The sequence below is a fragment of the Diadema antillarum genome, unplaced genomic scaffold, assembly GCF_040938485.1.
Source record: "Diadema antillarum isolate AM-2024a unplaced genomic scaffold, OU_Dant_1.0 seq00000612_RagTag, whole genome shotgun sequence".
Classification (NCBI taxonomy): Eukaryota; Metazoa; Echinodermata; class Echinoidea; order Diadematoida; family Diadematidae; genus Diadema; species Diadema antillarum.
Genome location: NW_027271537.1, coordinates 160177 through 184571, shown reverse-complemented (window position 1 = coordinate 184571; position 24395 = coordinate 160177). Strand labels below are relative to the sequence as shown.

Here is a 24395-nt window from a genome sequence, read left to right as displayed (position 1 = left end):
TAGGTCATCAGGTGGACACAGTCATAAATATACACATTTAAAAACTTAAGATACAAAATGCATCTTCTTAACATACTACCAAAATATATTGAATTCTACAATGTACAAATTGTACTCTGGCAGTCAAAGCTCATTGCACAGAATTTGCATTTGATTTTGCGGCAAACACCAGTTTTAGGACAAATATCTCCAGACCTAGATCTTGCCAAAGATTTTCATGTTTCTTCAAAACCTATTTCATAAAACCGTACTTGGTTACAATTGGCCAATATTCTAGTACATAAAGTACATGTATTGCGCATACACCTCTGGCCTTTAAAAAGGCAAGACAGACCTTATTCTGTGAGCTCAACTTGAACGTGATTGGCCAGTTTCCTGCTAAGACACTTTTTGTGCATCTTTTCCCTCCAATCACAGCCCTCCTTGTATTGACAAAAGTTGCACTTCCATGCCTCCTCCACATCCACACCTACTGGCTCCCTTCGACCATCCCAGAATTCGCTGAAGTGGTCCAACCGATCTTTCAGCCACACAGGATCAAACTCGTACTCGCTGACGAAAAACGGCGCCTCGTCCTTTTGCGATGAGTACTCCACAGAGACGGAGTCAATTTTGGCCAGGAACGGGAATCGTTCCAAGACTGCGGTTACGATGTCACCGACGGTGGTTGCGTCAAGGTGCACAGTGAGCGAGTGAGCAATGATGTCGTCGTGGAGAGGTTTATCAGGGTCCAGTCTGAGTGCCTCCATAATGCTGTCTTTCATTAGCAAGCCGCATACTGCCTCGTCAAAGAGCTCCTTGTACACCATGACCTGGGAATTCGCAGGATTAGAAACTGGTGTCATTGTTGACGATGGAACATCAAACTGCAACATTATTTCATCCACATCAGTAATTTCAAATTATCATGATACGAAGAGTATCTGTCAATTCATTATTGATTGAATTATCTAAGAGCACCATCATTGGGCCGAGCAAAGTTCAGGTTTTGACTGAGAGGAAAAAAAAAAGAGAAAAGTTGAATAGCCTTGGAGGGACCTAAGAAACAGGATGGGTTTTATTTCATCTTTTCTCTCTCTATTTTCTCTCTCTCTACTTACTACTCTATCATTTTGTATATCCACTCTTGCAACTCTAACTCTTACTAAAGTCCCGTTTTAACAGAGCCTTTGAAACCAGAGATAATGCGACAATGTCCAGGCAATCTTTTTTTCTACCCTGCCTGTTAAGATGGTCTATGCAAAATTTTGCTCGGATGTTGTTGCAGTAACTTTTGCCAAATTCTACTCTAGCCAGCGAAGGTAATAATTAGCTCATGACCCTTGCATTACCCTTATTATCACCGCAACAACCCTTCTTTTAAGATGCTCTTGCAGTAACATTCTGATGATGCAATAGTCTCATACACACAAAATGACACAATCTGCGCCAATCACGTGCATAGATTGTCACGACACCCCCTTCATGCATTAACAGGTAGGTTGTTATGGAAACCTTCATGGCGAATGATTTTATTACATCTCTGTAAAGAAGGTACCCCTCACTCTCTCCTGTGGTTTTATTGCCCAAGGTGAGCAACTTTATTCTCTGGACGTTGTCCCAACATTGTTGGTGTAAGGTCTGTTGAAACAGGGTGCAAATTTAACAATCAATAACTTGGTGGTTATGATGTGGAAAGTAAGAAACAACTCACCTGTAGTTTGTCCTTGTTCCTCTGTGCTAACGAGGGAATACTCCTGGTATTTGCTCTTGTTTTGAACTCCACAATCTCCAGCTGGCCGTGGCTATTGTATCTCACCTCGTCTATCACACCCACCTTGGCATTTCATGAACATAAAGACGGGAATGGGGCAATGTTAAATGGAGGTTTAAAAACACTGGGCAGAAATGGATGGCGGGCAGTGGGCATCATTATGGCCTATGCTGGATTTAGAAATCATTAAAGATAAACCATCTAAATGAGTGTAATAACAACACATGGATACATTTCATCTCTTTCTATGGCAAGTACTGTAAAAGTTGAAAGTTTTGCACTCTTTGCGCAACCAGAAAAGTGCTGCAAAAATAAAAACACATGAATATTTCTGCTTCCCGTATGTTCCTGTGCGTGATGCATTGATTCCGCGGAATTGTAAGCACGCGAAACCCTCCTTACCTGGCCAATCGCGAAAAATTAGTTGCGCAAAAATATCCACTTTACAGTATTTATAAAGTTTCCAAGAGTTTCATCGTATAAGGAAACTATACTGTAAATGAAATGTTTTTGAAACAGAAGAAAACAAAATTGGATAGGGTATGTTTTTAGTATATACAGTGTATATGAATATATATATAAATGTAATACACACACATATACATGTATATATATATATATATATATATATATATATATATATTAATAATTGTTGCAAAATCTCACCACAAATGGTCCATTCTGGAAAGGTCTGCCACAGATGGGGATCTCCCTGACGATGCATCTGGATGCCACACCCCCTCCACCTCCTCCTCCTCCTCCTCGCAGCAACTGATTCACAGAGATGAAGAGATTGAGAAACTTGATGGCCCACTTGTCTTCCCTGGTCTTGGCCTTGACTTTCTTGATTGTGTGAACCTCCAGCTCTGTGTGTGAAATAATAAAATCAATGATAGAAACTCCTCCTTGTAATCTCAATTCATTGTGGCAATTTATTTTGCTAAGACAGCTTGCTGGTTTGTTTTCTATGCTGCTCAGCACAATTACATCCTTACACTATTAATTGTCAATATACAGCTGTGCACTGATCAAGAGGGCTTTGGATGGGAGTGACAGCTTAGCGCATGGCCAAATAAGGCTATCCCATAGACTGTCCACTTAAATGTCGTATGAATATCAATCACATTGACATTTGTGTGGTATATGTATGTGAATTGGAATATGTGCATTCACATCCCAATAGAATCCCATTTTCTTTGCTCATTTTCCACTAATACAAGAGACCCGCGGGTCTAGCGCTCACCTGAGTATCGCAAGTTCACCTTTCACGCAGTCACTAATCTAAATCATTCACAGCTCTACCAAAATTTGACCAGGCATTCTCAAGTAGAAGATGAAAATGTACAATAAGGGCCCAAGTTTTTTAAGATTCCTTAATTTGGGGAGATTGGGGCCCCCTGGGGCCCTCTGGGTGGGGCATCGTGCCCATTTTCATAAATTGAGATCCTGAGCCCCTAGGGATGCTACCTGCCAAGTCTGATGAAAATACATCATGAGGTTTTCAGGAAGAAGATGAAAATGTACAATTCAGGCCCCCATTTGGACCTTCCCAACCAACCCCCCCCCCCCCTGCCCCCAAGAGGGGCACCCCTGGATCTCCTATGAACAAACTTGAAACTACAGTCATTAATGTACTCACTCATAGTATTATCTTAGCTCTATAACTTCTGATTCTAGAGAAGATTTTTAAAGATTCCTTCATTTTGAAGGTTTGGGCCCCCCTTGGGGCCCCCTGGGTGGGGCATGGTGCCCATCTGAACAAATTGAGATCCTAACCCCCTAGGGATGCTACCTGCCAAGTTTGGTGAAAATGGGTCATGGGGTTCTCAAGAAGAAGATAAAAATGTACAATTTAGGCCCTATTAGGACCCCACCTCACCCCCTCCCCTGGGTCCCAAGGGAGGCACCCCTGATTCTGCCATGAACAAACTTGAAACTGCAGTCATCAATGTACAAACTCATAGTATTAACTTAGCTCTATCACTTCTGGTTCTAGAGAAGAAAATTTTGACAGATTCCTTAATTTTGGGGCGTTTGGGCCCCCTGGGGACCCCCTGGGTGGGGCATGGTGCCCATTTTAACAAATTGAGTTCCTAACCCCCTAGGGATGCTACCTGCCAAGTTTGGTGAAAATGGGTCATGGGATTCTCAAGAAGAAGATGAAAATGTACAATTTAGGCCCCTTTTAGAACCCCTCCCCTGGGTCCCAAGGGGGGCACCCCTGATTCTGCCATGAACAAACTTGAAACTACAATCATCAATGTACTAACCCATAGTACTAACTTAGCTCTATCACTTCTGGTTCTAGAGAAGAAGATTTTGACAGATTCCTTAATTTTGGGGGGTTTGGGCCCCCCTGGGGGCCCCCTGGGTGGGGCATGGTGCCCATTTTAACAAATTGAGTTCCTAACCCCCTAGGGATGCTACCTGCCAAGTTTGATGAAAATCAGTCTTGGGGTTTTCAAGAAGAAGATGAAAATGTAAAAAGTTTACGCACGACGCACGACGGACGACGGACGACGCACGACGCACGACGCACGACGGACGCCGGACGAAGGGTGATCGCAATAGCTCACTTGAGCCTTTGGCTCAGGTGAGCTAAAAATGTGTGAATTCTCAAATTGTGAACCTCTATGGCTCAGACCAAAATCTTTAAATTAATTATCACTGACAATAAATGCATTCACCTGTCTACTCTTGTATCTTTTTTAATGGATACAATATGTTGCTAAATTTCCAGTTGGTAACTACAAGACTGTAACAGTATTTCACACATTTTAATACTTGGAGCTGAAGTAATCTATAATGCATCACCTTACTCCTCTCATGATCTCATATTCACAGTATTCCACACCTGGGAGTGTTGGTATATTCAGTGCTACAGACATTTAGTTGTAACATCCACAGTATTCCACACCTACTGTAGCTGTATAGGTGGTGTTGGTTATTCAGTGCTACAGACATCTTGTTGTAATTAATACAGGTGAGGAAATGAAATTAGTTGATTACATGTAGGCTTCCTAAACAGAAAGGTGAAAAGTGATTTTTTTTTCTTCTTTTAAATCGTATGTTATGAAACAAAACAAACAACTCACTCTTTTTTTAAAAATAAAAAATATCAATTTGGCAATTGCACATGTAGTATAAAGTCAGTTGAGAAATAATTTGCACTGGACACTACCTCTCTTCAGATGAATATTTGATCCAACTTTCATGGTCTCAACTTTAATGGCTTCCATTTTCATTGCTTCTTGGCGATCTGCAGTCTCGAGAAGTGCCAGAACTAGTTGGCCTTCTGGAGAGCTATCGTAGACCATCTTTCTTTCACACCAAGCCTGAGAAGTTAGATCGGTTACAGACAGGTAAGTTCCCTTCAGCAACTGGAGCGGAGTCTTGTCCGGATCCCCCTTCCATAAGAACGAAAAGTCATCGACTACCCCCACATCAGCATCCGATTCTGGTGGATGCTGGTCTGTCCTGTTTCTTCCTGGCGCAAGAGATGACGATTCATTGGCCAGCTTTTCGCCATGCTCTGTATTTTCAAGATTGTCCATTAGCTGGTGGAGGTACGGTTCCTCGTCGTCGCAGTCATGCCAGTCATTGCCAAAACTTTCGTCTCCTTGGGCACTGGAGGTGTTCCCGGCTGCATGGCTATGGGCGTTTCTTTGAACAGAGTTAGCTTCAACAGCGGGGTTGAGAGCTGCACCGTTATCAGACGCCTGGCCGACCGCGGCCGCGGCAGCCTCCTCACTGGTCGAGTTTTCCGTGGCCGTGGTTTCCATTTGTGCACACCTTTCTTGTTCTGAATCTGATGTTGGCTCTATTCTTCTGCAGCTCACCCTCGCGATCTCGGTTGACAGGAGAATAACGGGAGTTTCCGTAGGTGGTTCACTTACCTGCGACATTTCCTCTTTTCTTCATAAACACTTTTTCTAGTGTACTACATAATATTTTACCGTAGAATATTAAAGTTCCACAGTCTGTCAACAACCACAACGACTGGACCGCACTATTATAGCTCGTTACTGGCGCAGCGTTTCGCAACCAGTGACAGGTGAGTAAAAAAGCTTGCGTAACTCCCGCGCTGGATCTCTGGTATAGTCTTTCTTCAGACCAAATTATATTTACCATTTGAAGTGGGCTCATGAATAACTTTCAAGAGTGCAATCACAAACGTAAAAAGAAAAAAAATCCACTAAATATGAAATTGAATATTTGTTTATTTATAGAGTAAGAATGATATTTTAAAATTATACAATTATGTTATCTTTGAAATTAGTAGTTGGTAGTGCATCAGCAGTATAGCCTGATAAAACGGCTACGGAGTGGTAAATAAAGCTGAGCATGTGCGCACATGTTTACGGTGATTTTTTTCCCCCTAGATGCACATGTAGTGCGTGTACAAGTACAATACCAGTGTACGTGTTGGGTGAATATGCACGCATTTTGAACATGCAGTGCTTGAAGGCTGAAGGCATAGCCACTGCACTGCATCTGTACCTGAGCTGTCGAGTCGAGCAGGGAACATTATGATTCAATTTCGAAGCACAACATCTCTGGTTATTTGGGCATTTTACTCCATTTAAGTTCTACCTTCTTCTTTTGTTGACTTCCTCCAGTCCTGGAGAACTGCGTAGAACATGGACGACGGGTTTCGTGTGGTTTCCAAGAAAAACAAGAGGCGAAATAGGTATCCCCGCGGCGCTGCCTATCCGAGAGTCGATCCGTTGCAAGCAGCAAGTGTCCGCCATGGTCAGCATGGAGACATTGACAACGTTGATGCAGGCACTCTGTCGTATAAAATCAAGAGTTGTGTGTGAGCATTTCCTGCAAGGCATTTTCATAGTCGTACTATTATTTCTTTTTCATAGCTATCATTTCAATGAAAATAATTGAAGAAAGCTTAAATTAAGAGCGTAACGTAAGAGAGCTTAGGACTGTACAGTAGTAGCCAAGTAGGGCCTACTCAATGTAAAAAGTACTCATCTACTGGTTGAGGTGGGGATTAAAAAGTGAGATATTTGCTTATGAGAAACCTCTTATGAAATATGAAAGAGCATGTAATTTCAATGAGGATTCAACGTTTATTTGATGAAAATTGGTTTTTAAATGGCTGAGATATCCAAAGAAGTGATAATAAAAAGCGACAGGCTACGCCTTTTTAGGATCTCTTTTTGTTTCACCTTGTTTTTGGATATCTCAGCCATTTCAAAACCGATTTTCATCAAATAAACTTTTGATACCCCTTAGAATTGCATGCTCTTTGACATCTCATAGAGTGGTTTCTGAATATCTCACAAAACGTTAAAAGCTAAATCCTCACCTCAACCAGAACTGTGTAGACTCTACCGTTGCGTTCTACACCTAGGCCCAAGCTGTTTCAGTCTGGGAAATCTGCTCATGATGGGGACTCCGTCTCACAAGGCGCTCTCCCCCTCATGAGCACCTTTGAGCTGGAATACTTATGAGGCTCCCTCCCCGCAGTGCTCATGAAGCCTCCTCTTCACTTCTCATCCATCTCACATCTGATATAAATGGTCATATTAAAGTTCTCACTGTGATTTTTTTTGGTACACACACATGTCCACTCTCCATGATGAGGAAAAAAAAATTCTTTCCATTTGTTTTGACAAAAATTGAGTTTGAATCAAAACAGATTTTTACTTTTTCTCACCATGGAGAGTGGACATGTGTATGTAACAAAAAAATCACTGTGCGAACTTGTGACCATGAAATATCAGGTGTTAGATGGATGAGAGGTGAAGAGGAGACCTCGTGAGCACTGCGGGGAGGGAGCCTCTTGAGTACCCAAGAGGTGCTCATGAGGGGGAGAGTGCCTTGTGAGGCGGAGCCCCCCTCATGAGTGGATTTCCCGGACTGATTTTAACACAAGATCTGCATTTGAATATGAATAAAGAATAAGAAGACTAATTCTTGGCTAATTTTGGTGGTTTTGTGTTTCATCGTTGACTTTCCAGGAGTGATCTCCAGATTAGCAGTTTCTTCAGGGACTTCCAAGGTGAGAAGTTTTTACGGTAGTTTGTATTCGCCCTCAGTGGAAATTATATTGATCACATGGTATTTCTGCAGATCAGCCAATGGAATCTATTCTAATGCATGTATTTTGATGAATCAAGCCTTCCACAAGATATGTAGTTATGTCATTTCATTTTTGTAGCTGAAGCCCTTATATATTCACATGGAATATTCTACACCTACAAGTTGTAATCCTGTTGAGTAGATAGATTTTAAGAAATATTTGTCAAGACAATGTATTTCAATCATCAAGGACATAATATAAACTTGCAGAAAGCCAAGTAGTGTAAGATCTTCCTTAACAGGCATCCAGGAGTGCATAGTTGGAAGTCTACAATCTTTCAAACAATCTAACAGTTCTTTGATGTACACTGTATGTGGTTGTACTTTTTTAAACGCATGAAAGTTCCATAACCTCCTTACTTTGTATTAGATCTATCTCTTGTTACTCCATATATTTCATAATGAACTTGGAGTAAATTACACTGGACAATGATTAGTTTAAAAAAGGAAAGATATATTTTGCAAATGACCTCTCTCAAACCAAATGAAAAAAGGTACGATCTGCCACTCAAGTTATGACTCTTATGACTTAGGAATATTGTATTTAAGTGGTTATGTAAAAGCACATTACAGCAATGCCCCAGTCACATATAAACACGGATGCTCAAGGACCTACACGGTGATCCGGGAAGATCCGGGGACGTCCGGGGAGATCCGGGATTTTGGTATGATTGTACACACGGTATCAACACGGCAGCTACACAGATAAGGCCGGAAGAGCGCGGCGTCTACACGGATCAACATGGCGGCTACATGGCAGCCACACAGACCACTCCGGATTGCTCTGCCAACACGGCAATCCCCGGATGACGCCGGATGTTTTTGACCGCCAAAAGTTGCCGTGTTGGCCTCCCGGCGTCAACACGGATCTTTCCCCGGATCAGATCCGGGGTGGTCCGGGGCGATCCGGGATGTCTATGTGACTGGGGCATAAGTATTATCAGTTACTTAGGCCAAGTAAAAAAAGAAACCAGTTTCTCGTCCTCGCGCGCATCGATTTTGGCCGCCGCATCGATTTTTTTACTATTTACTATTTTCAAAATGGCACTGAAAATACCAAGAAATTCATAATTTTCGTCCCAGCCCGCTCCCCGCCCGCATCGATTTTCAGTTGCCGCATCGACTTTTTTGATATTTACTATTTTTTCGGCCGCCGAAAAAAAAAATCAACAATTCACCTACCAATCGTGATGTCTTATTTCTAATTATGCCTTGCGTCCTCTACTTAGCTGTAGTACTGCTGTAGCTTCAGTAGTACGTATGTAATAACGCATGCATTTCACACTGCGAGCTCGGCAAGAAGGAATGACCCTCAAAGCAGTTGAACTGTAGTTGGATGGGGGCGGGCGGGCCTGGGCTGTTGTGATGTACAGCGCACTAGCCACTCGGTACGTCGTGATGTAGACAGGACGTTGAGCACCTTCTGTACATTTCTCTCGTGCTGTTGCCCGCTTCATGTGCTGCTAGATTGATTGCGCAATGTAACTACAAACCCCGTTATAACGAGATCCGTGGGACCGGCGATATTACCTCGTTATAACCGGTACCTCGTAATAACCATACTCATTAAAAACAAAGAAAAACATATACCCATCAATGAAACTTAAACATATCCTTTGCGTTGTTATTACACAATTATTGAGCGTTATTATTGAGAGAATAAAGGGAGATTATTTGTGAATTAGACGAAGAAATAGAGGCTGAAATGATAAGTTAATTCTTTATTGTAATTCTTGTTTGTTAAGCTTTTTCTAAACACCAGCGCAAATATGGGGGCAAATATATACTGTAGAGTAACATACAGGCCTTGTTTACCGTAACTTGCTAGGTATTTTTACGCTGTTGGTGCCCACCGGGAATGCGATGATTTCATGAATCATCTAGGCTGTAATCTTGTACACATGTACAATGTATGACCGTTGCGCCCAAATGGATTAAAAATGCGTTCTTTATTTTCTTCCGAAAATCTCTTCGCGTTTTGTACGACCGTTCTTGAAAATATGTGACAGGATTGAATGTGGGAGGTTGTTATCCTGTTTACGCAAATCTGTACCAGATCTATTCTAACTAATAAATGCGTTTGTTTCTTTTTCTGATTTAGGTTAACATGCGTCATTCAACTTTTTTTACGCTACTGTCACCTGGCGAGATCGCGATGATTTCAGAGTAACTACGTGCGTTGTTTACCGCTAACTTGCGAGGTATTTTACGCTGTTGGTACCCAGCGGGAATTCGATAATTTCATGAATCATTTGGCTGTAATTTTATACAATGTATGATCGTTGCGCTCGAAGGGATTAAAAATGCGTTCTTTATTTTCTTCCGAAAATCTCTTCGCGTTTTGTACATCCGTTCTTGAACTGTTGAATGCGTTTGTTTCTATTTCCGAGCACCGATTAAGTAGGTTAACATGCGTTATTCAACAATTTTTACGCTACTGTCACCCGGCGAGATCGCGATGATATCATTCATTATTTCGGCTTTAATCATACACACTCATATTTAAATTATCATTCGTTAAATGATAATGAACACATCCAGATCTATTCAAACTAATACATGCGTTTGTTTCTTTTTCCGAGCACCGATTAAGTAGGTTAACATGCGTTATTCAACTATGTTTACTCTACTGTCACCTGGCAGGATCGCGATGATTTCACTATTTCTGCTTTGATCATACACACTCATATTTAAATTATCATTTGTTAAATGATAATGAACAAATCCAGATCTGTTCAAACTAATAAATGCGTTTGCTTGTTTTTCTGAACACCGATTAAGTATAGGTTAACATGCGTTACTCAACTATTTTAACGCTACTGCCACTCGGCGGGATCGGGGCGATGATTTTATTATTTCGGCTTTAATCATCCAAACTCATATTTGCTCAAAACCAGCAAAAGAACTGGAAGTCGGAACTAAAATTGGAAAGGATATAATGATGAGTTGCACACGCATTCCAATTGTCCATTTTTGGTCAAATTTTATTGTCGCTACATGAAAAGTTTTTGAATGCGGTATCTATTTTTTTCTCGTTGCGCTGTGGTCTGACCTCATATCACGCACGCGTTTCTCGCGAAAAAGACAACCGAATGATTATGTTTAATAATTAGTAGGAACATCGGAAGGTGTTCCTGTGTCTTATCGCGTGATTAAGAAGAAAACATGGAAGGAACGGTTCTCTGCAAAACGGGAAAAGACGTGGATAGCGAGATTTCGGTTTCCAATGTTTCATTTGTCGCGTGTTTGAAAGCGGCAATTTGGTCAAGAAATGGAACCTCGTTATATCCAATCAAATTGCTTATGTTTTTCTTTATCATGATTTACCGAAATTGTCCTCGTTATAACCGGAATCTCGTTATAACCGATTCGTTCTGCCATTACACGCAAAGGAAAACGGGACCGACGCGATCACCTCATTATAAGCGGTTCCTCGTTATAACCGAACTCGTTATAACGGGGTTTCCCTGTAGGAGAGAAGACCAGCCAGCCAGCATAGCATGCGTTCTGGAGCTGGAAAAAAAAATCGTGGAGTGATGGAGAGAACCGATCTCAAGCGCACGTGTGCACAGCTAACGGCTTTAAATAGTGAATATAATAGTATTCAACTGGTTCGTATTCTGTCTTTCAGTAAAAAGGAAATCAGGTGGTTGTTTCACAGGGTTGACAATTGGTAGTACTGTCTGCGGCATTTTAAATTCTTGAGCGAATACAGCTGTAAGTTTTCATATGAGAAACGATCTCACTCAGTAAGTTTGTGTTGTGTTGAAAGGCAAAAATAATGCTATGCATTTCCAGAGATAATGGTTGGATTCGAATAGGTTCAACAAGTGATGCATAAATGTGTATATTTTATGTTTAAATTCCATACCATTGATATGACTGAATGAATACAGTCACAGTGTAGTTAAATTGGTATACTTGTCATGCATAAACAGCAATATACGCAGATTTGGTATTAAATTGTGCATCACTCAAATGATAAGTGGTTTATATCACACATATAAACACATATTACTTTCATTTTGACAATCCTCGAAAAAATAGTGAGATATCAAATAGTAAGGACCTCCCTCATCGCCTTGCTCAAAAAACCCGGACGAGAAACTACTTTCTTTTTTTACTTGGCCTTATTTGTTGTTGTTGTTTTTTTCTGTTGATAGAGTGCTGGAAAAGTTTTGTGCACCTGCAGACTTTTGACCAATCAGAAGAAGGTGCTGCTGCCTCCTGTCACCAAAACATTCACACAGCTTTGGAAACACCAGACTGTCAGTCAAAGCAGACCCCAGATGTCACTGCAGAGTCGAACGCCGTGGAAAGGAGCGGCAGTGAATCAGGATCAGTTGCGGGGGAGAGCAGGTCCTCGAGAAGAATCGAGGGCATCATTTGCTATGGACTGGGCAACTTTTCGTCCTGTGTCACGGCTAGATATCAGCTGTCCCTCCTCATACTGATGGAGTCTATGGTAAGATGATCCAATGCATTGTAGTGAAAAGCATGTATTTCAAAATTTTCTCCCCCCACCTCTAAAAAGTACATGTGTTAACTAGCAGTGTACTACCATTATAACTGAACAGTAAGATGCTTACTTTCCGTACAGCCGAACAGTAAACTGTATGTAAAGATACATACATTTAGGGACCTGAAATTTTACTTTGTTGTTACAAGAATTTCGTTATAACCGTGAGTACTCTGTATGTACAGGTTTAATTATAGATCAATTTGACAAAGTGTGCTCACCTACAAAGTCAAAACATCCAATTTGTGACCATGATGTTAATGTGGTTTTCCTCTTTCAGTTAGCACTCTGAAACATAGAAGTGCTGTCATCTAACATACCAGTCATTCCTTGTTCAGCTCAAGTGAATTTTAGTCTTAATCATCTCATCTGATGTTCATATGTGGTTGCAACTAATACAGTGCACTCCGATTATTTAACGAACACGGTTAAACGATATTCTGGTTACAACGAAGTAAAAATTCAGTCTGCAACATTATCCACTTTATTTATTTTTATAACAAATATTTGATACAGTGAAAGAAAATTTCTGATCCCGAGGACTTCGTTATAACACGAGTCCACTGTATTGCTGTTTTCATGAGGAAGCTGTAAAATCACATGGAAACTTTATTTGTTCATTTCCAACTTTAACCATTATGTTTGTGTGGTAAATGGAAATATGCGGTATGTTATTGTTGCGTCAATGCGTTGAGGCGCGTTGTGTCCATGCCAATGGCGCAGTGTGCGTGTGGTTGGCATGGGCACAACGCAACTTTTATTTTTCATGTGAATATAATGACGCAGATTTGATTGATTCTGGATTCTTCACTTTCACTTGAGAGAGAATGGACATACAAATGTATTCTCTACGAGCTCTGCTATGTTGAATAGTTAATAGGCCTGTATCTGTTATTCACTCTGTATTCGACATGTAGCTGAGGATAGTGCGGAGTTTAGACTGTCTATTTGATTTGCTCAATAAATCATTGCAATTTCAACTCATGGAGACTGTCATCGTCAGCGTCATCATTAACCCGGCTTACAACAAATGGTGTCAGGAGTGGGATGATGACAGCCTGACGGAGTGATCCACTTCATCCAGTTGAAGAACCCTGATCGACGAATAACAGCCTCGAGTATGACGGAATAATGGTCCACGTTTCGCTCCGAGGAGACCTGCTGTTTTGACTACACTTTGGTAGCGGACAGGAGTATGGAGGAGCGCTGGGTAATCTTGATCTTGATCTTGATGGTGTACGTTGATCAGCCATGGTAGAGCAGCACTACTCTGTGAGGCAGCTTCAAGATGATCAGGCTCGTCGATGGCGGGCTGGAGACTGGAGCTGATGGTGCGTCGGGAGTTTTGCTGTGGACGTCGGAGTGCGCTGTTAATGGCGTGCGTCGGGGGCGGCTGAACATTAATCGGGATGCGAAATCGACGGTTACAGAGCTGCGATATGGCATCTCACGCACTGAGCAAGTATTTGGTAACTGAAATAATGGATGATGCTGAACTTTCGTTTAACCGATTGGACTTCATGCAGATTTTGGACCTATGATGCCATTTGGGCATTACGTTTCATGTTTGAAAATGACGTGTCTTAATTATTGGTCAGTTTAACTGCGTAATTAGTCATGTGTGAACAGTTTGTTATTAAGGATGTGCAAAGTGATATTAATTGCTCTTCGTCATCATATCGACAGGCAATAGGGTTGTGTGTAAATCTCGCTCTAGGCCATGCTCAGATTGAAAAGTTTAGTGGGTATTGTGAAGATGGCACTGAAACACCTTTTTCTAACTGGATGGAAGGATTCAATTTTATTATTGAACCTTTCCATTTCAGTGATGAGGAGAAGGCTTGGGTTTTGGTGAGCAACCTTACGGGGCCAGCAAGAGAGGAGATTCTTTATTGTCTGTCTGACGAGAAGCGGAGGAGTTTCACAGAGATTGTAAAAGCTCTCCGTCTGTGTTTTAGTCGAGAGAATTCTCACTATTTACGATGCTTGCTCTATAATCGTGTTCAACATGATAATGAAGACTTGGCAGACTTCAGTAGGGATCTCATTCGTCTTTATGCCAAATTGGTAGATGCTGCAGACGATGAGAAGGAAGCTGCGGCTCTGAGGCAGCTTAGGGATGAAGCTCTGTCAAATCAGTTTGTCAGTGGAACACGGGATGAGAGAGAACGAATTTTGTTAAGGCGTTTGCACATGAAAAATAGGGGAGGCCGATTTGAAGTGCTTAGGAGAGAAGCACTGTTAGTTCTCCGTGAAGACTGTATGCTAGAGGGGGATGGGTTGAAAACTGGGAGTGCTGATGCTGGAACACAAGGAGTGTTCACTGACCCGGTTGCTCAGCAGCTAGATCTTTCCTTAGATACAGCTGGACAGGAGAAGGAGGATGTCATATCTCTTTTGGATGGGGGATCGCAGATTCTTCTGGGTTGCGTTGATGTAGATGAGGGTGGTGCAGAAATTGATGCTGGGGGACATGGACGTGAGTCATGTGATGAACAGGTTGATGCAAAGGATTTAGATGCTGGGGTGCTTCTAATTGCAAAACCTGTGGGAGAGGGTACCGAGAGGGGTCCCGAATTATCACATGAAGGTCAGGATGTCCAGAAGCATGCAAAAGTGCAGCCACTAAGCACTCACATAGCGCCAAAGGAGCGATCAATTCCAAAAGGGGAGAATATCAAATTTTCTCATGGTGACATTGTTGTCAATGATTTAACAACAAGGGAGGCATGCATACCTAACTGTAACATGTGGAAGCATGGATGTCATGTTCAGGGAACGGTATGGGGGCCCTGGGAGTCAAATTGGAGACCGGATTTAGGGTTAGTCGCTGCAGGTTAGAAATCCGCTGTCCGTTCATGGAATTTGTTGTGAGTTGATTCGCTTACAGTGTATACGTTCATGACTGCAGCTGAAACTTGTGTACCATCTCAAGTAGCAATGGAATTAGGAACTATGCGCATTTAGAGATGCAATATCAATGCGAGAAATGATTATCAATATAATATGGTTGTTTTAATTGATATGTGATTGATAAGAAGTTTTTAATGAGATATTGGAATAGTGATACGAAAGTATTTGAAATCACTACTACGTGGAAAAATGAAGGAACTAAACTATTGTTTTCATTGTTTTGTTGGAAGCTGAACAACATGGCATTCTGACAATATTTAGTGGTTGTTCAGTGATTCAGGAACGTTTGATAATGAGATATAGTTGGTCGAGAATTCATGCTTTGAATGATCCCTTAATTTGTGTGAAGTTTTGTAAATGAGCAAATCGCTGACTGTGACGATATGACACATAAAGCGGGGAAGTTACCGTATATCATAGCGGAGAAGCTTATTTTTGTTAGTTGTGAATTCTAACATTCTGTGACTTCACTTTGTTTCAACTGTGAATTTCGTGATATGTGTTATATTGATTCATTGAGAAGTACATTACTTTTAGAAAATCGATTATTATCATACGGGTTGTATGATATAATCGCGGGGAAGTTGTGTTGTTGTATGCATTTGGCATGTGTATTAAGAGACTTGTCTATATATTGCGTCTCGATAAATTTGAACTATACACATTGATGTATGGTTTTACATACAATGTATAGAACATGTTCTGTTACGGCATGTTTGACGGGTTTTCATGCATTGTTTTCTCGGATATTCTGTACATAACTGACAATGTGGGACGGCTGAGTTCTACATCGAAACGGAACTGAAGAAAATTGTAACATATTGATGTGTTATTCTCTCGGCGCAGAACATTTGTGCCATGTATCAAATATGAGTTTGTATGATTTACTGTAAATTTGGAAGATTCAAGAGTTTCAGCTCTTGGCAGATTTCATGTGTAAAGTTCAATTTTGTAGTATTTCGACGTTTGTATATTTGACTGGAAAAGCGGGGAACACACGCTTTCGTGAAGTATATTTTTGTATAGCATTATGTGCTGTTAATCCGCTCTTATATGAAATTGCTGTCAAAGTGTAATGATTTGACATGAAGAGCGGGGAATTTTTTGTTATGTATCATTATGTATAATGTTATGAAAATGATATGATGTAATTGGGATTATATAACCCATGGTTGTGTTATATAATCGCGGGGAAGTTTGTGGTAAATGGAAATATGCGGTATGTTATTGTTGCGTCAATGCGTTGAGGCGCGTTGTGTCCATGCCAATGGCGCAGTGTGCGTGTGGTTGGCATGGGCACAACGCAACTTTTATTTTTCATGTGAATATAATGACGCAGATTTGATTGATTCTGGATTCTTCACTTTCACTTGAGAGAGAATGGACATACAAATGTATTCTCTACGAGCTCTGCTATGTTGAATAGTTAATAGGCCTGTATCTGTTATTCACTCTGTATTCGACATGTAGCTGAGGATAGTGCGGAGTTTAGACTGTCTATTTGATTTGCTCAATAAATCATTGCAATTTCAACTCATGGAGACTGTCATCGTCAGCGTCATCATTAACCCGGCTTACAACATTTGTTCAATTTTAATCTATTAGTGATTGAAGTTAGCTCAGCACAGATGATGATTTAAATAAAGGGAAGTTCAGGAGCTTGAGATGAATGTAATTCTCAAATTAAACAATGTGTCTCCTAAAGTCAGCATTTCTTGTACCATCATTTTGCAGATACCTGGCGCAAAATGCAGCTTGTATGACCCCAACTTTACAGAGGTGGAAAAGGAGGTTATTCGAGATCTTGGCTTTACATGTATTGACCGTAATGAGGTATTTAAAGACTTTATTTTATTCATAGATTGATGTCGTTGTTGTTTCATTGTGGTAGATATGTAAATCCAGTATTCAGTTCATGGGAAATGCCAAATTAGAAACAAACAAACTCATTCATCAATTGTTGTTGTCTATACCGTGTTGATGCTGTTTACTGACCAATTAAGGGCCTAGCCTAGTCACTTTTTTTTTCTTCAACCTGCTCGTTGAAGTGAAAGGTGAAGCCAGTGAAGATAGGAACTTAAATGTGCATGAATCCAGACCATCCCCCTCACTGGACCTCTACTGTATATCCTGCATGTGGGACAGAGTGTCTTGTCTTAAACTATAGAGCATGTCATCTTGACATGCAAGATTATTTATCTTGACTGAAATTTAAACTGTTTGGCTGCAAGGCAGGGCAGACATGTTGCTGAAGAAGCCAACCTGCCACTCTACATGAAGAAATACATGATGCTGAAATGATGTTGTAAGATGTATCCAATAAAAGGGTATATATATAAAAAAAGGTCAAAATACCATGGGTTTGGGGTAGAATCAGTTTGATGAGGTATTGCAAATGGGAGAGGATAAGGTGACACTGTTATTTTGTTTGTGTGTTTGATACATACACATATTTGTGGGGTGAAGTCTTAAAAATGTTTCGAATTTTCCAAGGGATGGAGTTGGGGAAATAAGCCCTTTAGTTGAGAAACTTTTGTTCTCCTTTGGTTTCAGGAGGGAAAACGCCAAGTGGTGGTACCGACTCTCTTTTACATGCCACATTGTGGTAAGCCGCTCTACAACAACCTCTTGTGGGCCAACTGGGGTTTGAGGTTAGCGTCACTCATCATACTCGGCAACAGCTTCAACAATTTTGCAGACAGGTGAGTAACCTTTTGTATTTACTGCCTTTGAAAGAGACTAATGGGTATTCAAAACGTTCAAATGAGACAAACATATTTTCTTTTAATGTTAGTATGCTTTGCAGTATTTACAGAGCAGGAAAAATTCACGACAAAATATCCATATGGCATTAATTATGATACAGTGATAAAGGTCTTGAGATATACCGGTAGATATTTCCAAACACAAAGATTTTTGTAATCATCTCCATGTGAAACCCAAGACATGCAGTGTGGTAACTGCACAATTATATGCTGAATATATATCATCATGCACACATGTTGCAGAGCGCCATCTTGAGTTGAAGGCTTCTTGTAAAACATGGCGACTCGGTCATAACATTGTTATCTACATCTCCAAGTGTCAAGTATGATTTTGTTGTGTGAATCAAGATAGAACCACTTGGGTACCACATGCAGTGTTGGGGGAAACTCCAGACTTTGTGCCACACTCATTTTGATTTTGAAAGTTTCTGCAGAGGACATTATGTACCACTTGAATGTTCAAACATTGGAGTTTGTCATTAATTCTTCACAGACTCCTTTCACTGGGACAATATCAAAGAGTTCCTGAATGTATTGGGACAGGATTGCATTTCCTTAATTGATAGTGATATGAAGCATTTGGCAGCAAATATTAGATCACAAAAGACTTAACTACATGTTGAGTGTTTAATTTTTATGCCTCCGCCAACGAAGTGGCCGGAGGCATTATGTTTTCGGGTCGTCCGTCTGTCCGTCCGTCCGTACGTCCGTCCCGTTTTGTTTTTGTCGATATCTCAAGAACCGTGTGGTGGTTTTACATCAAACTTGGTATGAGGGTATATCCTGGGGGGATAATACTTTGTTTGGATTTTAGGGTCATGGGGTTGAAGGTCAAAGGTCACAGGTCATTTTGTGAAAAAAAGGTTGAAAATTCATGTTTTTCTCCATATCTCGCAAATGGTTCAAGGTATCTTCATGGAACATAGTATATATGCTTGTTCCAATGGGCAGTGATTATCTAAGGAAGTTGGGGTCATGGTTCAAAGGTCAGGGTCAAAGGTCAAGGTCAACTCCTCAAAATATCACTACTTTCCTTATATTTATGCAATGCCGGAAGGTTTTTTTTTTTTTAACTTGATGTATACATGTATTACCCAATATATATTCTGTGGGAAATTTCTTGCCAGAAGGTCAAAGGTCAAAAGGTCAAAGGTCAAGTGAAAGTGCTGAATATCACTTTTTCCTCCATATCTCAAAAGTAACTCAAGGTATCATCATGAAGCTTACATATTTATGCATGTTCAACCTAACAGTGATTCTCTTTGGAACTGTGAGGTCAAAGGTCAAAGGTCAAAGGCCAGGTTTAGATAATGCTATTTTCCCATTTGATACTGAAATTATACTTTTTCTCAATACCTTGAAAATTACTCAATGCATAAACTTATAAAAGGGTCAAAAGTCAAGTAAAAATCATCACTTCCCCAAATACCTGCACTCTGACATTTTAATCATTCATCCAATTGAACCTAGTCATAGGAAAGTGAACATTCAGCACATTTGTGTCAAACCTGTCATTTTAATATTTTGCCAATTGTGTGAAACTGTCATCACACATTGTCAGACATTGTACTATAGACCTATTAGGAGAACCATGCATTATGGCGGAGGCATATCAGTCGCCGTAGCGATATATCTAGTTTATTTTTATTTTTATTTTTTTTGCTGAATGCTGTTGTATCACAAATTTCCAAGCGATTTTATTTATACCCACTAATTTACCTCTTTTTCTGCAGATTTACCTCAAAACAACTTCATGAAGAAGTGCCTTACATACAAAAGGTAACTCATGATTTTATTTTTTGTTTTTATTTTCTCATTGTTATTATGATTGTACGTATTGTCACTATCGTCATTATAGTTATTGTTAGCACTAACAGTAGTAGTGTCATATCAGTGTTGGTAATGGTAATGTTGTTGCTATCATGTGTTGTTATTATTATGATATCAGATGGTACTGTAATGAACATATAGAGATTTTTTTTCTTTTGCAATTTCACTAGCAGCAATCTTGGCCACCAGGTTATACACAAACAGTTTGTTAACTAGAAAAGCACTTGGAGAGCTCAGACCTCTGCCAAGCAGCTTATTTCCACCCATAGAGTGATTTCCACCCTATATTTTAGTCCTTCATATCAAGTGCATTATAAAGGTAAATTAGATTCCTTGACTTCCAAAACATACCCTTACTCATCAGCTGTAGCTGCCGTGGCCGTACTTTCTGGCCAACAGTGCAATGGCTGTGAGACTTGCAAAAGCAAACCCGCCATCTAGTATTCGTGATGGAGCGTCTAGGGCAATTACCCCCTGGGTAATTACCCGGAACCCTTCCCCTGGCCCTAATCCTAATCCTAAATCTGAACCTAATCCTAACCCTAACCCTTACCCAAACTCTAACCCTAAACCCTAAAATGGTGGGGGGGGGGGGGGGGGGGGGGGGGGGGGGGAGGGGAATCCTGGAGCCAGATGGTGATGCGGATCACTACCAAAATTTAATCATCTATTCCTTGTGTCACTATCAAAATCTCTGTAGGAAGAATGCACAGATGTGATGTCTCACATGGAAACCTAAACCATCTCTTCTCCTCCTCCTCCTCTTTCTCCTCTTCCTCCTCCTCCTTCTCCTCCTCCCTTCCCCTCTCCCTCCTCCTCCTCTTCTGCTTCCTCCTCCTCCTCATCTTCCTCCTCCAACTCCTCCTTCTCCTTATCTTCCTCTTCCTCCTCCTCCTCCTCCTCCTCCTCTTCCTCCTCCTCCTCCCTACTCTCTTCCCGCCTCAGATTCTTCCTTACCACCAGGAGGTCTCAGTCAAAAACTCCTTCCAGTACACAGACATCTTCAATGACCTGGCCATCCATGCCTTTCCCCCTGATGCGCTGGCCCCAGCTCCAGCCAACCTTTGGACGGACTGCCGTGAGCCATGCTACGACCACATGGACAGTGTGGAAATCATTCTGGACTCAAGTCGGAGATGACACAAGCCGTAAAACGTTGCGGTGGTCTCACTTCCCTTGGACTCTGCGTACGAGTGATTGTTGAAAAGTGCTGCAGAAAGGGGATGTGTTCCCCATTGCCTCTTAAAAATTGTGATGGATGTACTAAAAGAGATTTTTTTTAAAGAATAGTTTTTGTTGTATTCTGTTTTCAAAATAAGATATGTTGTGACGACTTGATTATGCAGGACATGGGCTTTTTGGGCTGCATTTGAAGCAGAACCTTTTCATCTGGGTGGCTTAAAATCATGGTGAAAATGTAAGTAAATATAAATGTAAGGGGGGGGGTGGTCACATTTTGTAGCGACAGGGTTGTGCACGTAACACACTACCACATACAGGATATAGATGTCCCAATTAAAGAAAATGAACTCTATGATGTAATGTAGTGTGTGTTACATTCATTTTTATGACGTCATCATCTTGATACGGTATGCTTTTGTACCACTTTGCTTTTGAGTGCTCTTTGTTACAGTACAATACGATGCGGCACTGTACGCTTTTTTAGTTCATCAAGGAGTGGTCCACTTTTAGCATTGTAGGATATAGTACTGTGCACTTTATGAGTGTTCAAGCACTCCTCTGGCATAGGTATGGCATGCTTCAGGAGAGTGGTTGAACACACCCATGGTTTAGATATTCCCTGAATTGAAATGTAATGATAGCATGCATTTTGAAAGCTGAGGGTAGAGTATCAAGATTGGCTATCTTCTTGAAGGAAGTCTGATTTGTTTCACAACCAGTGCAATATATTTCAAGAAACTCCTGGCAAACTGCAGAAGGATTCTTTCGTTAGACCAATTCTTTAATTTTGTAATCAGCAAAGCAAGTATGGAAAATAAAGACAATTTTGTAGTTAAATATATATACCTGCCAAATTTCATTTTATGTGAACTGAAATGTCTCCAGACTGCAGATTATTTCTCATACATATATATCACAATTTGCAATTGATGAAAAATTGTGAAAGTTCATGTACACGTGTCACATGTTTTCATACAGAAATTTGAGGTTATCTCAAATATCATTTGTCCTCATATATTATGCATTTCAATTATTGAATATAAGTACCGGTGTGCTGTATTCATCTGGAAAGCCATTTGGCGTGAAATTTAGTGAAAACTGGGAGGAACGGAGAGATAGAACTTATTCTCATTGTAACTACGCTCATACGCATACCCAACACTCCACTTAAAATGGACACACACGCACGCACGCACACACACACACACACACACACACATCTCAATAGGCATACATGTGGCATGGTTTTAATGTACAGCACCTTACACAAAGACAAGAAGTTTCACTGAGATTTAGAACATGTGAATATTTTCATTTCTGTATCTCTAAAATTTGTACAGATTTATAGGAATAGCGTGTAGTATGTGTGTGTGTGTCTATCTGTCCGTCTGTTAGAGCATACAGTGTATCTGTATTTTGGTATTTTGAGCATGGGCGAAAGTACCGGTATTGGTGTTTTGTATGTGTCATGTGTGGTACTACAGTCAACCTCACCCAAGTCGACCTCGCACAAGTAAAAAAAGAAAAAAAAAATGGCTATGTCAAGGAAAAATTTTACCCTGGATGAATATAAAAACCAAAAAGGTGTTAGTTCTATTGTGTACGTCAAATTTCATGTTAGTGAAAGGTGTTTTTTTTTTACCAGGTCCTTTGGAATCAACATGGGTTAGGTTGACTGTATGTGTTGACGTGTGCAGAAGACATACACATTGTACATCTCGGATCCTTTGCGGAACGAGATCACAGTTGGGGAAATAAAGCACTTGTCACGCACATTCCTTTTCGTGTTCTGGCAATATGATATATATTTACATATAAATACATAGTGTTAAATAAAAATCACACATTGCTCATCAGTCTTGTCTTTCATGCTCATCCCATAGTACATGTACTCCCATCTGATCAACTTACTCCACATTGCCATGAATGCCCACAGTGTTTTACATCCATTACACTAGAGCATTTAACACCAATTGAAAGCAAGGATAAAAAGCAGCATCTATTCCGTCACGGCTCGACACTACAGACTGACACCAGTAATCCAAAGCTTCCGAGCCAACCTGAAGACTTTTTTAAACTTTCATGACTTATTCTTGGGGTTAATGATGCTTGTGTTTGAGGCAATACATTGTATTACATCTGCAATCATGTAGAATCGGTGTCAGGCTGTGGCACAGAAATTCAGTGAAATTTCCAATTTTCCCACTAAATTACAACTATAAAACAGTAATGTCAGCTTCACTTGCATTGCTAGACAACAGGAAATTACTTCCATGCTGGCATATCTTGAGCAGGATGGTTGCATTTTTCTATTAATACCTAGAATGATATAATTCTGATATTCACTTCTTACAACTCAGCTCGGATAACATAAAGAAGTGTGTTGAAATGAGCAAATATACACAAAAATGATAACTACCACCCTGCATAGCTGATGTATTCTTTTAAAATAATTCTGACCATGAATTCACCAACATCTCCAGTGAGGTATACGGTACAAGTAAACACACACAAACTGCGAGGTCAAGAAACTTTTTCTTTACAGCCCACTGCACACTGCACAACTTTGATACAGGGTACCAATCACAATTCATCACATCACTATGAATTGTGACAATTTCTATCATGATTTTCTGGAAGGAAAAGCAAAGGTGAACAGTGCCTTGCAAATGCATCAGTTCGGAGATTACTTTGTGTACTAAAATTTGGGGCATGACCCCTGTGCACACATCATCAGTGATGACCAGCCCAATGGTTGGCTGAATCTTGGTTGATGCTTGCTCGTCCTTTCACCAACTTACATGGGCAAGTTGTGTGGGCAAAAGGGAATTGAAAGGAGTACCTTGTATGTGGAATGGAAAACTCGTCACCAAGGGAACAGGTCAGAAATGTTCACAATGATAACGGCTCAAAGCGAGTGTCTACTCTGGGGGCGGGGGGAGCAATATGTATCTCTCATATCTCTCAATATGTATCTCTCATAGAGCCTAAAGAGAGATTGGGCTAGTCCAGTTGGGCAGTGTGGAATGAGCTGTGGTAAAACAGGAGTTAACTAATCACTACTGCTGGAAAAAAAAAAGGCACTGTGCTGGAATCTTATGAATTGTACACACTGGTATTCAGACAAAGCTCTCGGCAGTTGTGCTGTAGCATTAACCCACAGGCTACCGAATATTCTGTTTTTCAGGGTATCAGTACACCATAGGTTACCACATACTGTAATAAGAAACATGATGCACACACCAAAGTTAGCATAGCACCATTTGGCTTGGGTAAAAACTTCAAAACACAGCCTACACAACCACAAGAGAATATCGAGTATCTGAATGTCGAA

At 40.6% G+C, this 24395-nt stretch overlaps 2 protein-coding genes across 2 annotated transcripts; one reads left to right on the top strand and one right to left on the bottom strand.

Moving 5' to 3' along the window:
* Positions 1–335: 335 nt before the first annotated feature.
* On the bottom strand, positions 336–5658 carry LOC139735948 (exonuclease V-like). Its single transcript, XM_071646702.1, has 4 exons — positions 4935–5658; positions 2420–2619; positions 1694–1816; positions 336–812 (listed from the first exon to the last, which is right to left on the bottom strand). Exons 1-4 carry the CDS (start codon positions 5656–5658, stop codon positions 336–338), a joined length of 1524 nt encoding a protein of 507 aa, XP_071502803.1.
* A 735-nt stretch (positions 5659–6393) lies between these two features.
* LOC139735947 (SRR1-like protein) lies at positions 6394–21019 on the top strand. The gene is made up of 7 exons (XM_071646701.1): positions 6394–6548; positions 7732–7772; positions 12016–12317; positions 17019–17117; positions 17838–17986; positions 19783–19828; positions 20825–21019. Exons 1-7 carry the CDS (start codon positions 6394–6396, stop codon positions 21017–21019), a joined length of 987 nt encoding a protein of 328 aa, XP_071502802.1.
* Positions 21020–24395: the final 3376 nt, after the last annotated feature.

Excerpts from the sequence above, each read along its gene's own strand:
- LOC139735948 (XM_071646702.1), bottom strand. The coding sequence starts at position 5,658 with ATGTCGCAGGTAAGTGAACCACCTACGGAAACTCCCGTTATTCTCCTG. Across the intron at positions 1,817-2,419 it reads TCCAGAATGGACCATTTGTG|GTGGGTGTGATAGACGAGGT; the intron begins GTGAGATTTTGC and ends TGAAATGCCAAG. Across the intron at positions 813-1,693 it reads GGAACAAGGACAAACTACAG|GTCATGGTGTACAAGGAGCT; the intron begins GTGAGTTGTTTC and ends GCGAATTCCCAG.
- LOC139735947 (XM_071646701.1), top strand. The coding sequence starts at position 6,394 with ATGGACGACGGGTTTCGTGTGGTTTCCAAGAAAAACAAGAGGCGAAAT. Across the intron at positions 7,773-12,015 it reads TTTCTTCAGGGACTTCCAAG|AGTGCTGGAAAAGTTTTGTG; the intron begins GTGAGAAGTTTT and ends TTCTGTTGATAG. Across the intron at positions 12,318-17,018 it reads TCATACTGATGGAGTCTATG|ATACCTGGCGCAAAATGCAG; the intron begins GTAAGATGATCC and ends ATCATTTTGCAG.